Source organism: Eumetopias jubatus, unplaced genomic scaffold, assembly GCF_037043125.1.
Source record: "Eumetopias jubatus isolate StellerSeaLion01/CBP00866 unplaced genomic scaffold, mEumJub1_p1.0 scaffold_7, whole genome shotgun sequence".
Lineage (NCBI taxonomy): Eukaryota > Metazoa > Chordata > Mammalia > Carnivora > Otariidae > Eumetopias > Eumetopias jubatus.
In genome coordinates, this window is record NW_028274813.1 from 102,417,165 (window position 1) to 102,435,672 (window position 18,508).

The 18,508-nt window shown below is 33.7% G+C and overlaps 1 protein-coding gene across 4 annotated transcripts in view; it reads right to left on the minus strand.

The window, feature by feature from the left end:
• VPS13C (vacuolar protein sorting 13 homolog C) overlaps positions 1–18,508 on the minus strand; it is a 182,107-nt gene that overhangs the window by 142,606 nt on the left and 20,993 nt on the right. For all 4 annotated transcript variants that reach the window (XM_028099926.2, XM_028099927.2, XM_028099928.2 and 1 more), the window contains exons 6-11: positions 10,300–10,409; positions 7,985–8,044; positions 5,292–5,351; positions 4,396–4,476; positions 2,874–2,931; positions 1,281–1,408 (exon numbers count right to left, since the gene is read on the minus strand). In XM_028099926.2, the coding sequence (XP_027955727.1) occupies positions 1,281–1,408; positions 2,874–2,931; positions 4,396–4,476; positions 5,292–5,351; positions 7,985–8,044; positions 10,300–10,409 (497 nt within the window). The remainder of the gene's footprint in view (positions 1–1,280; positions 1,409–2,873; positions 2,932–4,395; positions 4,477–5,291; positions 5,352–7,984; positions 8,045–10,299; positions 10,410–18,508) is intronic.

Below are 18,508 nucleotides of genomic sequence, written 5' to 3' on the forward strand. Positions count from 1 at the left end.
GCTTCTTCCTTTTGGTTTTTCTTAATGCACTTCTACCTAATGGTTACCATGTGGCTATTCACCACTTAAAATATGGGTAGTCTGAACTTAAATGTATTTTAAGTTTAAAATATACCCCAGATTTCAGAGATTCTGGAAAAAGAAAAGGATGTAAAATATCTTAACAATTTTTTACATTGATTACATACTAAAATAATATTTTGGGAACGTTAGCTTACATAAAATGTTATTTTATTAATTAATTTCATCTTTTCTTTTTACTTTGCTAATGTAGCTACTAGAAAATTTAAAATTACATATACAACCGGCATTATAGTAGTCCCCCCTAATCCACAGGGAATATGTTCTAAGACCCCCAGTGGATGCCTGAAACCATGGATAGTACTGAACCCTACATATGATATGTTTTTCCTATACATATATACTGATGATAAAACTTAATTTATAAACTAGGCACAGTAAGAGATTAACAACAATAACTAGTAATAAAATAAAACTATTCTAACAATATACTGTAATAAAAGTTATGTGAATGTGGTGTGTGTTTCTCTCTCAAAATATCCTATTGTACTGCACTCACCCTTCTTCTTGTGATAAAATGCCTAACAGTGAAATGAAGTGAGGTGAATGATGTAGGCACTGTGACATAGTGTTAGGCCACTACTGATTTCTGACCATACAACAGAAGGAAGATCATTTGCTTCCAGACCACAGTTGACCCATGTAACCAAAACCAAGGAAAAGGAAACCATCGAGAAGGGGAACTACTGTATATTTTTATTGGACTGCACTGAGCTAAAAGCTCATTTAGCTAAATCCCTTGTCCTCCTTTTAGTTCCAGTTCTCCAGGTCAGTTAGCCAAACTCTTGGGGCATATACTCAAAATGAGAAACAAATGGTGAAGGAAAAAAGCTGCCAACATAGTTGGTCTAAAAATTAAGTAGACAATATTTAATATAAAAGTCTTTATTAAAATCTGAGGAAGAAAAAAACACATTAAAATCTTCCATCAATTGGGAATTAAATGGAAATAATGTCATTTGCTATAATTTGGTAAGATTCTCCACCAAAAAGGAAAAGACCAGATAAAATGAAGGAATTTATTTCTTAAATTTGGTACTTATTTTCTTAAAAAATATATACATATACATATATATATAGAGGGAGAAATAGAAGTATAAAAAGAACCACTAGAGCACTGGAGAAGGAATAATCACAAAGGACAAAAGCAGCTGAGATTCAAAGCTAATCAAAACTAGAAATGACCACCTGAATCTTACCTGAGGTTTGGTCAATTCAATGGCAATATTCTGTACTTCTATGTTCCAATCAAGTTTGGGTGTTTTGAGCTCTGTTTCCGCATAAGGATTCATGTAGAGCTTTGCAGAAGCTGATATTGGCTGGAAAACTTACATCACATGGGAAGACATAAGATATGTTTATATGCCCTTACATATGAACAACTGTAAATAATTATGAGAACACTGTTACTCTGAAAATATAGAAAAATCATAAAAAATGTGCAAAAAATGTAAAAAATCACTACCAAAAAATGTGCAAGCATCTACTTATTTACATAATACCAATTGCAAGTTAAAGTGGAATCTCCAACAAGGAAATTGGAGTCCTATGCCTCTAAGTAAAAATGTACAAGAGTAATAGACAATCTACTCTTAGTTATTATTCAGTCTGTGTAAAATTAGGCTTCTCTTCCTTACTACATTTAATGATTTTATTATTCATTAAAAATACTAACACAAGGTAGGAAACAAAATTTGATTAATCTGTCTTATTTAATCACTGGCAGAACTTAGGAACAGAATCACAAATTCATATTACCAAGAAAAAAATGCTTACTACTTCACAATTTTCAAAATGATCATTACATACATTATCTTAGAATCAAGTCAGAAAATATTCTTGAAGTTAAGAACTAGCATGAAAAGGTGTTATTAGGGAAGGTGACAGAGAAAAGTAATATAATAAATTTCACTGTGAATAGCATTAAAATTAGATAAATTGTGATATCTTATATTATTTACAATTGCATAAGATTGTATAAAAATTTTAACTTATTTAGAGGTTTTTATAAGTGGAGGATACCACTTATAAATGAAGTCGTAGATTTTTCTGAACTAGCTCTTTCACAAATGAAAATAAACACTTTCACCTGAAAACATCACTAAATAGATGAACATAAAGAGAAAGTGCCAACTCATATAATGGCAGTCAGCTATAAAAGAATATGAAGAAAACAACAGTGAACCAGAGTAATATGGAATATGGAAGAAGATGGGCATGAAAGCTGAAATAAACATAAAGGGGTATACTCAATTAAAAAAAAAATAGCCTCTTTGGAATGAAACTAAAATGGAGAAAACAGATGGCATAAATAAATAGTCTGCTTTGTGAGCAGTCTATTTAAAAAAGAAGTAAAGGTGAGGATGCCAAGAATTAGAAAAGCCACTTGGAAAAATCTCTAGACTGGTTGCTTTGTCATAACACCGTAATAGTGACATGGCAAGGTTGACATGGATACCAAGATCTCAGAGATTTAGTTATTAAACAAAGAAATGAAAACCTAATTCCTAAAACAAAGGAGATAACAAGAAGGAAACATGAAGGCCAAGGGTGTTTAGCTGTTAGAAGTAAACTACAGTCCTCCTGCTCTCTTCTCTCTTAACTCTCCAGTGGTGTATGTGTCATAACCTATTCCTAAGCAATTTGTTATAAGCCAAATATACTGCATTATAAAACTAAAATATAAAATCCTTTCTATTTGTCAAAGTAACTTTACCAGAAAAAGTATATTAAGACAGAGTATTTAATCCTATGCTTCCTATTACATGAAGTAAACTTTCACCCCTACTTACTATATTGATGATTTGCAGGTATATTGTTACTTGTAAGAATTTCACTTTTCAGCTGATCCTAAACAAAAATTTGAAGATGAGAATGAAAAAAAATGCACACATATTCAGCTACACACATGGTTCTTAAATCAATATCTTTATTCTCTTCTTTGTAATTAGTAGTCCATAAGAAAAATACAGTGAGAATTACTTATGGATATATTTCTTTAGAATATGGAAGTAGATCATTTTTAAAAATTCTAAAAATATGATACATTGTGTTCCCCTCTGACTTAAAACAAAAACAAAAACGAGCACTTGGGTGGCTCAGTTGGTTAAGTGACCAACTCTTGATTTTGGCTCACGTCATGAATCTTGGGGTCAGGCTCTGGGCTCAGCGGGAAGTCTGCTTTCAGGATTCTCTCTCCCTCTGGCCCTCTCCCCACTCACTCGTGTGAGCTCTCTTCCCCTCTCTCTCAAATACATAAGTAAATCTTGAAAAATAAAAAACTAAACACCCATGAATTAGGATCTCAAACACCTTCTAGACAAAGGGAAATTATTTGTTACAATATCTTTCTGAGTAATAAGAGATAGAAGCTTGGAATTAATTCAAGTTCAGAACATTCAACTCTTCTTCCTTTTTCCTCTAAGTTACCTAAAAATGACTAAGACTAACTTAGCACACTGAAGTTTTGAATTAACCTTTCACTGTTGAGGAAATCATCATCACAAATGCGTAAAACATTTGCTAAGGTCAACTATACTTCAATTTAAAAGAAAATTTGCTAAGGATATATTCTTTAGGTCTGAAAAGTACCCTCTTTCTTTACAATACTCTTTAAGTAATCATTCTTTTATGAAACACAATGTAATGCCATCAAAATGAGAGTGTTAAAAAACCATAAATGCAGTTTTAATTTAATAGTATAGGTTATTATCTCACTATGTAGTGAGTGATTTCACAAAGATCTTCAAAAACATAAGTGCTTTTTAAAAAGAGTGGATTCTGGGGCACCTGGGGGTGGCTCAGTCAATTAAGCGTCTGCCTTCCTCGGCCTTCAGCTCATCCCTCTATCTCTGGTACTCCTCCCTGCTCGTGCTCGTGCTCTCACACTCTCTCTTAAATGAATAAATAAAAAATCTGAAAAAAAATTTTTTTTAATAAAAAGGAGTGGCGGGGTGCCTGGGTGACTCAGTCATTAAGCATCTGCCTTCGGCTCAGGTCATGATCCCAGGGTCCTGGGATCGAGCCCCGCATCGGGCTCCCTGCTCAGTGGGAAGCCTGCTTCTCCCTCTCCCACTCCCCTTGCTTGTGTTCCCTCTCTCGCTGTGTCTCTCTCTGTCAAATTAATAAATAAAATCTTTAATAAATACATACATACATACATAAAAAGGAGTGGATTCCAGAAACTGTTTCACAATTCTGATTTGGTTAAATACAACTTAAACAAAAGACTATACCCTGTCCTCATTAAAGACCTCTTAAGTTAAAAAAATTTAGGGAGTGGAGTTAGCTCTTCCAGGTAGAAACTGAAATTACCAAGATCTGTTCCTTTGATCCCTGGTAAGACATGTTGCAGTTTACATTCCAGTAGGCACTAAGACTATCAAGTCGTATAAGCTGTAAAAGAAAAATGAAAGAGGTCAAGCAACTAACACATGAAAATTAAGAATCAGTATTAAAAGATCATTCTCATGTTCACCCTAGAATTATCCAATTGCCATTTTGAACTTTTAAGGAAAAAAATAAAGCAAAAATGGGGAAAATACACACACGTTATTCATAGACTTTATTAATCGTAGCATTTGGTAAACTGTGTTTCCAGCACCACTCTTTCCAAGGAGATTCATTCATTCAATTATCAAATATTAACTGAGAATTTACTCTTTATCAGACTTGTACATGTTTTGCTGAATTAGAAAGACATGGTTCCTCCGGTGGAGATGAATGACTGTTTAGGAGGAGGGGTGAGGGGAGAGGATTCTAGAACAGCAAGGGGGGGAAAGCAACATACTAGAAACCCCTCTTGAAAATTCACAATGCTTATTAGCATATTTAAAGTACTGTGAAGTCCTGTGGTTTAAAACAAAGTGAAACATACAGTTTAACTATGTACAGCTTAGTACTTTAGTCAGTAATCTTGACCAGAGAATATTTTTTTCTACAAAGCTAACATCTCAATTTCCTAATGCTCCATAAAATACAATTGGGGAAATATTAATTTTATCTGATTTCTTTTGCTAGGTGAAGAACCTAAACCTCAGAAAAGGTAAGTGATTATAGAAGGTCACATAGTAAGTAGCAGGGCCAAAACCAGACCTTACAATTTTAACTTATACTCCAGTGGCACATTGGGCTCCACCAAGGTTTCAAAAAACTACATTAAGTGTTTGTACCTAGAAAAATAACAAGAAATTCTTAATCCAGTCTAATACCTTGTATATAATTTTTTCTGCTTCATTTAATATGCATGGAGTCCAGTGTTCATTTGCAGTCTAAAAGAAAAAAATAACTGTGAAACAAAGTATATATCATAAAACAGTACTCTAATATTTATAAACTGTAACAAAATAACTTAGATAAAAGAAAAGACATCTAGCTAACCATGGCTACTGTGAGCTGTTTCCTTACATATCTATAGGACAAACTCAAAGAAACCGTGAAAATAGAATTGAGGAGGTTCTAATTTAACTGAGTTCATTCGTCCAGAAAATAACTGCTGATCTAATTTGTGTCTGTGTGGAAGGAACTGGGTATGAATAAAAAGAAAGAGAGCTAGCCTATAAGATAGTGAAGGTCCACATTCTTTTAAAAAAAGTCAAATAAATAATTATTGCAACGAAAACCACGAGAATATGGAAATAACAGCATGACCATGTTTCTAGAAAGTCAGCATGATCAACAATGTCAAATCAGATAAACTTAGTTTATTGAGCAGCCAGGATGCTACTAACGGACTTAAGAAAAATTTCAGAGAAGTAGCAGAGTAACAGAGGTGAGGAAACAAAGATAGTAAAGGCAGAGAATTCTCTCAAAAAGTTCAGTTAGAAAGAAAAGATAGAGAAGGCAGCAGTTAGATGGGACCTAGGTAGAGTGGGAGAAGGTTCAGGAGGGCCTTTTTAATTTTGTTGTCAAAGACAGACTTGAATGTGTTTAAATTTAGCTTACAGGAAGGAGTGGGAGGAGGGAAAAGTGGGAGGGAAGGGAGTTGAGGATGTAGGAAAGAGAAGGAAAGTGATGGAAAGAAAGAATGAAGGGAGGAAAAGAGGCAGAGAGAAAGGGAGGAAAAAAGGCTCCCAGGACATGGAGAGGATGGGATCCAGATCAGAGGTGGGAAGATTACCCTAGATAGAAGAGTTAAGATTATAATTGGAAAGATGTAAAAAAGGAATGATATGGATACAGAAAGAGGTAAGTTTGGGGTTACTGTTGTTATTATAGTCAATGTAGTAGCTGAAGCAGGAAATAACTGAGCCACACATGTGCCAAATGCTTTACACAAACCATCTCATTTAATCATCGCAAAAATTCTAAAATAAAGGTACTACTTTATCAGTGAAAGAATGAAGGTTAGACAGAAGATCACCATGGTAACCAGTATAATAATATGTTACAGGTGCTATAATAAAATATAATGGGGAGCATAAAAAAAAGAATAATAAATTCTAAGAGGAAAGTGAAGAAGGAATGAGAAAGACAAGGTAATATCTAACATAAGAATTAAAACCTGAACAGAATCACCAGGGAGACAAAGGGAAGAAAGTAATACAGGGCAAAGAAAACAGTATGAAGAGTCTGAGAAAAGATACAGAGAAACAACAATACACACTAAGGAAACTACACATCGTTTGTATGCACTAGGATGCCTCTATCAGTCAATGAGAGGTACATAACTATTTTGTAATTTTTTATTTTGTTGGCTAGAAGCTCAACATAAAATATTGTGCTCATTTATAGCTAATATTGTTAGTCTGGTTTTTCTGGAGGAATTATCTCTAGTTTCTGTTATTGTATTATTTCTTTTTTATCAAAAGCCACTTAAAATTCATTTTGGAAAGAAGCAGAGGATAAACAGTATAATAAACACTAGCTTCCCTGACTCCCTTAACTTTGTTTCTCCAGGGGTTTTTTTTTTTTTTTTTTTTCAATGTTCCTTCTTCGGTCTTCAATCTGATGGATATCTCTATTTATCTGTATGGAAATATCATTCTGAAGGCCTCTATGTAACCATGTCCTTTTTCTGTTCCTCTGGAACTCCACTTCTCTTTCATTTCTCTTCCTCTTCTTTCCCTACTAAGGCCCTCTCTATATAACCATCATTAAGACAAACACATACCCAGCATGATTTACTGTTCACTGTTCTTAACTTCAAAACATTTTCCTACCACTTAGTTGTCCACAGAAAATAGAGGGGGAAATGTCCAACCTAAATGTACACACTATCTATCCTTAAAGATCTTTAGGAGAAAAACCAAACTACATAATAAAATACATAACCAAAATAAATGACCTTATATACATCTCAATGTAATACATACACACACACACACACACACACACATGTACATATACACATTTACAAGCTATTTGGAAATTCTATCTGCCTATACCAAGAATGAGAACATGATCTATAAAAATTTACCTTTCCCTATTTTCCCTACAGCTTTTAATTCTTTAAAAACATTTGATATTGGTATTTTGATATTTCTTAAGTTCCAAGACAAATCAAAATAATTAGAGAATGTAATAACAGCATCACTATAAATTCTAAATTTCTAGAAAAACTGTAAAAAAATTGTACATAAAAATAAAATAGCGGGCACCTGGGTGGCTCAGTTGGTTAAGCGACTGCCTTCGGCTCAGACCATGATCCTGGAGTCCCTGGATCGAGTCCCGCATCGGGCTCCCTGCTAGGCAGGGAGCCTGCTTCTCCCTCTGACCCTCCCCCCATCTCATGTGCTTTCTCTCTCTCTCTCTCTCAAATAAATAAATAAAAATCTTTAAAAAAAATAAATAAAAAATAAAATAAAATAGCTATTTGTATCGATAGTTGATTTTAGGCAATTCACCCTGTGACTTGGAAATATTTTACAGGTTTCACAAAAATTGCAAATAAGGCCAACATTACCAACAGACTAAGTTCTCCCAGTGTGACACCAAATGAAAGAGGCTGCTGTGGATCAGTGACCTAGCAAAAAAGAAAAGGTGACACTAAAATACACTGATGGTGAGAGAAAATCCATGTTCCACTCTGTACAATGGGCAACACAGGGCAATTAGTTTACAAGTCACACAACCCACATGGATTTGTGGGGAAAAAAAGAGGAGAAAAGGCGAATAACAAGGCTAGGATTATCCGTATTTTGTAGGCAGGACCCTGAAATGACATTTCCCCAGTGGAACTCTTTTCTTATGAAGTGAACTCTTTTCTCACTAACTAGATTCTTGTTTAAATAGAGAAAAAGAAACGGTTTTCTTTACGTCTATCATTAAAGATGTTCTTCCTATAGATAAATAAAACAAGATGTCACAGATAACACTGCAACTAAATTACTTTTCAAACATTTACAATTTTCACACTTAGAAATGTGAACTGTCTCTTATTTAAGTCTTTAATACCCTTAACTTTTCAAAAATACTTTGTTAGGAAATGCCCAAGATTCTTAACATTTAATATCCTCAGTCTCTTAACCTATAAAACTTTTGTTCTATTCCTGATCTTCGATTCCTAAGTTATATTGATACACCATGGTTACAGGGCACCACAATGTACACAATGTCATTGCTGTAGACGCCATAAGGATGTCCAAGTCTTACAGAGTTTTTGTGGACCATGACAGAAACCAGGGAAACTCAAGAGAGAGGGAAAAAACATCATGTTCTAAATCATCCAGAGTACAGTTACACAGACTCCAGAGCATAGTCACATAGACCCCTGTCAGATGTAGGAAAAAATGCATGCTCTGGAATACCTGGAAAAACACAAATAGCACTGTGAGCTCAGTTTTTAATATCCCCTTTACTCTCACACTCAACTTTTTATACCCACAGACAACTAGCTCAAGATAACTTGCACCGATTTCAGAAGGAAATTTACTCACACACAAGCTCACGTGCTAAGGCACTACCTACTAACTATTACTACCATTCAGTGAACATCTTCGTGATAAATTATTACACTTTCCCCACCCCCCACTTCCTAAACTCTATTTTTCATTATTCTACGTACAATAATTAAGGTAATCACATTGAAAAAGGAATGATACAAGAAAGATCCCTCTGCACTTTTTACTTCTTTCCTTTTAGATTATTTTAATATATTTTGTCAATGATACCAACTTAATTGAGGTACTTAGCCCATTCCTGTGCTTCTCTGTATTTTTTTATTAAAGAGAGAGAAATGATGTACCTTTCTAATTGTACTTGCTCAGTAAAAAGCTTAGTTTAAGTTCAAACTGAGGTACTCATTCATCAATATGCCATTAGTTTTAAGAATAATTCTTTCACTTCCATGATGTGTTGAGTTGATTTATTTTGCTAAGTGTGTTTAAACAGGGCATTGATGAGTTAGGTTTTTTGACATTTATTTGTTGACAAAGTTCAGCTTAATAACTACATAAAACCAAAAGGTAAAGTCAATATAAGATGGAGATAGTATATCTTAAAAAACTACAAATGTGTCTCACTGAAATTTAAGTTCTATGAGGAACTTATCAGGGAAAGAAAATAAACTCTATGTATGTCAGTATGGCTTTAATTAAATCCAAATTTTAGAAAAGATGGAATAATATTTCCATCATCTTAGGTAAATGAAAAATTTCAAGGTTATTTTACATATTTTTTAAAACTTTAAAACAAAGAAATGTATATTTAGTTTAGCTAAAATTAATCAGCAGTTTTTTAATCAACTAACGTTAAACTCTGGTTATAAGTGAAGTATGGTTTCTAAATACACTTTTGCACATGTATGTAAGCTGTGCATGTTCAATCCAATCTGAAGGAATGTAAAGAGAATGAGACTAGCAGTCTACTGACCTGGGGTTTAGTCCCCTCTCTACCAACTACCACTGTAATTGACTGTTTCCATCACCACTTGGAACAATATTTTTGTCAGTATAGTTCCTTAAAGTTATAATAGTATACATCTTATAGCATTAAAATTCAAAATAAATAATAGAGGACAACTGGAAAATCTGTCATATTACCTTTAGAAAGGAACATATGGTGGTTTTACATTTATATATAAATACCTGGCGAAAAAGGTGTAACACAGGAAAGAAGACATGGTAGTGTATTCATCAGAAAACAATAACAACAACAATAAAAAAACAACCTTGGATTTAAAATCTAGTACAGGTAACTCATATCTAGACAAATCAATACTATTATCATAAAATACACATTTAATTACTAACTTAAACTAAATAAATTGAAATTACTTACATCATCTTCATATTTAATGTGAATATCTGTGATTTTTACTTGCACATTTTTAATTACTTGGGTTGCCAACTTTTCCAAAAACGTATCCTTTTTGGCTTCTTTTGGCTTATCTATAAAAAATAGAAAAATACAAGGTCAAGAGTTGAAATTCTCACATACTTCATAATCAAATGACCAAAGGATAGCTAAGGCACTACTCAATAGAAAGGACAACCTATTCTGGTGTCCTTGTTTTATTTTAGATTTATTTTATTTTAATATGCATTTCCAACTTAAAGCTTATTTTTGAAGTTACATTGTATCTAACATTCATTTTACCTTTGAAGACAGAAATCAAGTGGCGATGTGTATAAATAACACATGGCAGAAAAACTACTTTTACCTACCTTTTGAGCGATCAAGACCTTTAAAAGGTTTCTTAAAATGTTTTTTGTGCTTTTTACGTTTACGTCCTTCTCAGTGGAAGCATTTTAGTGAGAAAAGGATAAAATTCAAGTTAGCAGACTAGAGGACAGAAAAGAAAACAAGAGAATTCTTCCTGACAGCAAATTTTGGTACAATTCACTTTACTTTATTCTAAACTGACCTCTGCTATTTCAATACAAACAGAAATTCACAAACCTTCTTTAGAATAATCTCCTTTAATCTAGCAAATAACTTGACAAATACAATTATACAAAAGTTGGGCAAAATATCCATATGCAAAGCCCTTTATAATATTTATGACTTTTCACAATACAAAGTTTAATTTTAATTTCAATGTTATCAAAATATTGGAAATGTAATAATGACAATATAAAACTTTCAGGGAAAGGTTTTCATAAGTATATGGTAGGGACACAGGAACACAAATGAAATGAATGGGCAGGCTGCCGACAGATGACTTCCTCTGGATGATACACCTCACACACAAAATCTTTTAATGAGTTAAGGATACAAAGAACACCAAAAGGGCAAAAAATGTACACTGAACTGTACTGGAAATTGGCTTAATAATTAATTCCTTTAAAACCTCATCCTCTTTTATTTGGCACTACCTCACTTTCATGGCACTAAACAATACCCATCTTACCCAAGTTACAAACCTTTACATTTAACTTCCTACTAGACGTCATCTCTAGCCTGCACACCAGGTGGTCTCTGTATGGTTTCCCCTGCCTCCAGTCTCCACTTTACCTCCTACTAAATATCCTTCTGTAGTGCCACCAGACTGATACCTTCTAAAATACCATTCACAGCCTGTTAATCCCCTGCTTGAAATTCTTTTAAAGGCTCTCTGCAGCCTGGCAGATAAAATGAAAAAGTGTTTGCATGACACAAAGGTCTTTTCATGACCTAACCCCTAACTCCCTGTACTGTTCTATCCCCTCTACTCATCTTTGCACTGGACACTTCAGAAACACTATCCATAATTTCCACAACAAGCCTAACTTTCTAATGGCTAAGGCTTCTCTCTATATATATAGATCATTCTCTGAACTTCAGCTGCCTTCCCTGAAGTTCTTCACCAGGCAAATTCCTAGGAGGCTCCCAAATCTCAGGTCTGCAAGGGCCTGTCTGAAGCTTTCTTCAACTATTTCAAGCAGCTCCAGGGCCATCTACCTCTGCACTTTATATAGACTTCCACTAAGCAGTGATTATACTGAAACTGAAATGTTTGTACAACTGTCTTGTCACCAGGCAGGCTTCATTAGGACAAGAATTATCCAGTATCTGGGCACAAAGCACATGATATGCATCTGTTCAAATGAATCAAAAAATCCACATCTGAACATTATAATAAAATATATAAGTTCAGTTCATGTTATATATATAGTATTTGATAGAATATACATAAAATTTGGCTTGAAATTTTAAAATTGTTCTCCCTTGTTATTTTAAAGCGAATTGTCCTGCCACTATAAAAACTAAGAACCAAACCCTGGATTTCAAGAATAAAACCCTGAGTTTCAAGAAGAAAATATTTAATAAATACATAAAGAATCTGGACTTTGCTAGTACCAGTATTTCTTGCCATAATGATGGTCTTTTTCATTCATAAATTAAACATTTAGAGAAAGACTGAGTTTTCAAAGAAGTATCACTTGAAAAGAAACAAGAAAGCCAGAGTAGCCCTGAAAACCATCCCAGTTGGCTAGAACGGCTTTCAGAAACAGGTTCAGCTGCCTGGGTTTAGGTTGTACCATAACTCACTCTTCTTACCTGACCTTCTATTATCTTTCTGGCTTCACAACTGTTTTAGCCCCTTGTTCCATCTTCGATCTCAATGTTACATGTACCATGTTTTAAAAATAGTTTCAAAATCTGACTGCCACACAGTTCTTTAGAGAAAGTTTCTATTTAACCTGATGAATACTAAGTTTATGATTCTGTATCATTCTCTAAATTAGTCCTCAAATATTTTGGTCTCATGACACCTTTAACACACTTACTTGAGAACCCTAAAAAGTTTTTTATTGGTGTGGGTTACAATTATTGATATTTACCATATTGGAAATCAAAATGGAGAAATTTAAAAAATATTTATTAATTCCTATTTTAAAAAACATTATGTAAAAAAATAAAAAACATGTGACAGCACTGATAACCCATATTTATGAAAATAACCATATTTTCCAAAAGTAGAAAGAGTAGCATTGTTTTACATTCTTACAAATATCTTTAATGTCTGGCTTGGCAGAAGACAGCTAGATTCACCTATCTCCTTCTGCCTTTGGTCTGTTGAAATGTTGTTTAGATTAAAGCACAAGAAGAAAATTTGACCTAACTACAGATATGTAATAAAAAAGGGAGGAACATCCTCATGGTCTTTTCATGTAATTATGGATACTACACCTAAACTCAACAAGTGGTAATTTCTTAAAGGTTAATTGCATTTTGGAATCTGAAATTCTATCAACAATTTTTCATCTGAATTAAAATCAACTGGCCTACCTTACACTTTAAGGACCTTTGACACATACCTGATTTTTTATCATGCATTGGTAATATGGAAATATCACTTCATTGAATTATGCAGATCTTCTCAATGTTGAGTGATTTCATTATTTAATATCAAAAATCACATTTGTATCACCACTAATCTCATCATGAAAGTCTTTAAGTACTAGGAAGCTGCCAAGCTCCAGGTGGCAAATAAAAGTTTTCCAAAATTCTAATTTTTGCTCAAAAGCTAAAAAATCTTATCACTGGCAACAAACATCATCAGTTGTTTTTTCTTGAAGTTGTTTTGTTGAAGTATCTACCAAACACCTAAATCTGAATAATAGTCTGTCGATCACTCTTCCATGTAAAATGGTTTTCCAGAAGAAAAAAAAAAAAAGCAACTAGTTCAGCTGACAATTCAAATTATGCACAGGTATTTTTCCTTGAGACAATTATCCTACTTAAGTGTTTAATACCTATTTCCTCCTTTGTCACACAAAATATTAAAGACATACTCAAGAGCTTAAGTTTATTAAAATTAAATTTTTCCTATTCCATCAAGAACATTCTTAAGTAAAATTGGTGCTCTTTTTCTTTTGTTTCATCTTATTTTTTACTGTGAGTACACAGTAGCGAACAATGCAATGGCTGGCTGCCAGTAAAGTCTGGTGCCACTGCCCTGATTCATGCTAAGGCAGCCACAATTTTACCCAACATTGCTTTTGCACCAGCAGCACTAGTGGTGGCACAGTGAAAAATCACATATTATTTTAGTATTATTATGAAAATAGTTTTGACATTTTGAGAAACATGCTCTGGAAAAATTTTTTAACTGACATCAAATAAGGAAGGAATACACATTCAGAAAGTAAAAAGATGAAATGATCATGAGTCTACATTAAGTCCTAGCCAAATGAATAAAGATATCAAAATTAACTGTTCTCATTTCAGAATCACCAAATTCTAGGCCCAGATTTTTATCCAGGTTAATGCAGTGTTTTTAAAGAAGTAAACTCTGAATTAATTAGGTTTTCCTTTATAGTGACCACTGTCTGTTTTGGTTTTTTTTGGGGGGGGGTGTTTGCTTTTACCACCAGTGTTACCCACTGATTTTTGTTATGACTTGAATGGGCCACTGGAATTCATTTGTACCTTGGAGGCAGATTACTCCTTGGAATATCAGAAAATACTGCCCTGGCAGACTGCAGAAAGTTGGTCTAATTATAACAAAATTAAACATTGAGCCATGAGTATTTCCAGACTATTTTTTATATTAAATAATAATTGTAAGACAAATTAACATAGTCAGTTACACTTGCTAAAGGGGCAGATTTTATTAAAAGAGAAACGCCTTTCAGGGTAATTTCACTCATTGCTGTGAAATTTGCCATGCAAATTCTTCTTCCATTTGTCAAATGAACCTAAATATTAAAGAAGCTTCTAGTTGCAGAAGTAATTCTAACATAATGCTTATTGTTTACATTTCTAGTACAGACCCCACTTGCCACTTAATCAAAACAAATTTTAAGTGTGACTAAGTTAATATAATAAACTCCTATAAAGTTATGGAAAATATAATCAAATACATCAAATTATTTTATATAATATCAGAATTATTATTTTAATGTACTTGTATGTATTAAATTCCCTACCATATAAAAAAAAATCCTATTATAAATCCTAAAGCAGTCAGCCTTCAAATCTGCCTTTTGTGAAGCCTCATATTTCAATACGCTGTATAAGACAATAGTCTACATGTGCCTCTGGAGCTCCTACAGAGATAAAGCAAATCAGGAAGGATATGAAGAACCCCAAAGGAACACTTCTTATCAAGGCTCTAAATAAAGTCTCACTCACTAAAAAAAGGTTCCCTTTTACTGCTTTTTACAAGTGTGAAAACCACTGCTATAGAAAGGAATTGACTAATTGAGAAACTACTACACTATAGAACCAAAGTCAGAAAGATAGTCTAGATGGGGTGCCTGGGTGGCTCAGTTGGTTAAGCGACTGCCTTCGGCTCAGGTCATGATATCAGGGTCCTGGGATCGAACCCCGCATCGGGCTCCCTGCTAGGCAGGAAGCCTGCTTCTCCCTCTCCCACTCCCCCTGCTTGTGTTCCCTCTCTCGCTGTCTCTCTCTCTCTGTCAAATAAATAAAAAAAAAAAACTTAAAAAAAAAGATAGTCTAGATTTGAAAGTTATCTATATATCAAACTGTAAGCTTCACAAGGGCAGTAGATCATATTTGCTTCACCCCATGAACATTCAGCATCCAGCACAGTGCTTTCCACAAGAAGACACTAAATATTACAGTGAATGCACAAATGGCTACAGAAGGTTGGGAAACAGAAATAATGGTAAAAGAGAAAAACATGAATTACATTTCCATATTTTCTAAAAAAAATGGCATATCATCAAATGGGCTCCATTAAAAGCTCAAAAGTGGATAAGAATATAATTTTTATATAGCTAAATATAATGAACCATGCATACCCACCAGGCTTGATGTCCTTGTAAACAAAGCTTTCCAAGCCATATATGAACTCCCCTGAATGTGCGCCTGCATCCGCATGGCAGCAATAACCAGAATGCAAAGCATTTAAGAGACCTTAATTTCACATGTAAAACATGTCTAAACTTAATTCAAAGACTTAGAAATCATGTAACAGACAAGTAAAATGTGACAACACCAGAACAATCTATTTCTAGGGAACTATTTCCATTAGTTCAACATACAAACTTTATTATCATAATATTATAACAAAATTTTCGAGTAATTAAAATTATAACAATTAATAATTTCAAATTAAGCAAGGCGGACAAATATCAATTATGGCTAATGTCTCAACGAATTATTTGAAATTTTCAAAAAGAGCAAAAGTCCACTATTTTGGTTCTCTTTTTGCCCACTGTTTTGCCCATTTGCAGAATGAAATATTGCTGTGATATTTACACTAACTTCAGAGTTAGCTTTAGTCTGATCTGTTCCCTTTAGATACACTTTCTGAATCCTTTCTATCCATTCTTGTTAGTGATGGCTACATAGCACTGTCCTCCATTTCCCTCCTCACATACCACCCAGACACGAAGGTAAGTTTAACCTTCCGAAAACACAGCTTTGATGACATCACTCCTGGATTTTTAAAGAAAGAAAAAAGAAAACTTACTATTGACTCTCTCACTGGTTACAGATGAAAGTCCACTATAACAGAACTAAAAATATAGGATCTAGATAGAGCCAGAGTAGGTTCAAATTATAGCTCTATCATTTTCTAGCTGTGTGACTTAGGACAAGTTATTTAACTTGCAGCTTTCTCAACTGTAAAATGGGAACGATAATAGCCTTATATCATAGAATTATGACTATTAAATGAGTCGATATATCTGAAGCATTTTGAAGAGTGACTGACAAATAATAAATGCTCAATAAATGTTAGTTGCTATCATTGTCATAACAATCACCATTATCACCATCATGGCATTCAAATCTTAAAATTGACCTAAACTCAGCTTTTCAACCTACATCTAATTACATTCCATCAAACTCCCAAATTCTTAGCTATTCCCTGTACCTGTTCTATACTTCCCTCTCTTTACTGTCCCCTCTACATAGAAGACCCTCTCTCCTTTTCTGCAAAGTCATCTTTTAGACATAGCTGAAATATTTATCTTCATAGTGTCTGCCCTGATCTCTTTGGCTTAATGTATGTTCACTCCCTTACCACTCTTATGTGTACCACTTTGATGAGACTCAACACTTTTTCCTGTTTAAGACTGATTATGTACATTTCTTATTTCTCCTCTAAAATGTAAGGTTTTTGACAGCAGGATTCACAGGTTTTCTGATTTTTATGTTTCCAACAATGTGTTGAGCAGATTGGCATCAGACTTCTCAAAAGTACCTGGTAACTAAGCAATACTGGCTTCAAAAATCTAATTTTAAACCTGGCATTCTATCTCCAGCCAAATAAAACAAGTGCTTAAGTAAACAAAGACTTTCAGACTTGAAAGGATTTTAACAATCATATCCAATGTATCCTTTCTTAAAAGCTACTAGATAGGCTTTAGCAAAGCAAAGTAACAAAGAACAAAAGGCAAAGGACCCAGAAAACAGTGAATTTAACACAGAAGAGGGATGTAGACCAATCCTAGGATGACAACTGTGCAGCCGGACTGAAAAAACAACCATTTCAATGGTCGATCTCCAAGAGAAAAATGGGTCCAGGGAGGGGACCAATAGGTGGATAGGGGCAATTGGGAAGTAACACTGATAGTCATTTAACAGATTTCACATAGCAATGGAAAAGAATTAAGGGTAAATTTACACAGAAAACAAAGCAAATGAAAAAGAAGCATTTACAAATTCAAGAAAAACAAAAGGTTGCATAAGAAAGGCAATATAATGTAGTACACTTGACCTACACAGTGAACAATTACACTGTCATAGTAATGTAAATTTTGACTAGTAATTGGCCAAAAATTATGATATAACCATATTATGAGGAGAGAGAGGGGAATTTAGAGTGAAAAGAGATGGTAAGAGAAGTAAACTCCTTGACTACCATAACAGGAAATCCTAGATAATACCTTACACTAATAGATTAGATAATGACAGAACATTAATATATCTAAAACCATGGTTCCCTTCAAGGAATGGGTCTAAAGGGTAAAGAAGAGTGGAACAGGAGACTGGCATGTTTCATCAGAAGTCTTTTTGGCAAAGCTATTTGATTTTAAAATGTGTGTATATATCACTTAGATAAATACAAAATATATAGGATTTGGGAATCTTTGGCCTCACTAGGAATTTCATCTTTCCCTTTACTTTATAATAGCCTTTCCAGGAAAATAAACTCACTACAATAAGATAAAAGAAGAAAAACATCAAGAAGTTTATTTTTACAGTTGAGCAAACTGTTTAGAAATGAACTCATTTATATTTCAATTTTATTTTTTCCCACGATTGTGGGCAGCACTGTATTTTACCAAATGAAACAAATTAAGTAAAAATACTTTTTTAAAGCAGATTAGCATGATGATTTTGTTTTCAATTTTATCATCTGCTGCTTGGGGCTGAATCACTTTCTCTCCTTCTCTGAGTCTCTATACATGTGCCATGGTACCTTTGTGCTTTTAAAACCAAGAAATAATTGGGAAAAAAATAAGCCTCAAAAATAAAGTATGGTATTAAGTAATAATTATTAATAATGATGAAATGCAAAGCATCTAAAGACCAGGGTGTCTTTTATCATTCATATGAATAATAATACATGAAAATGTGACCG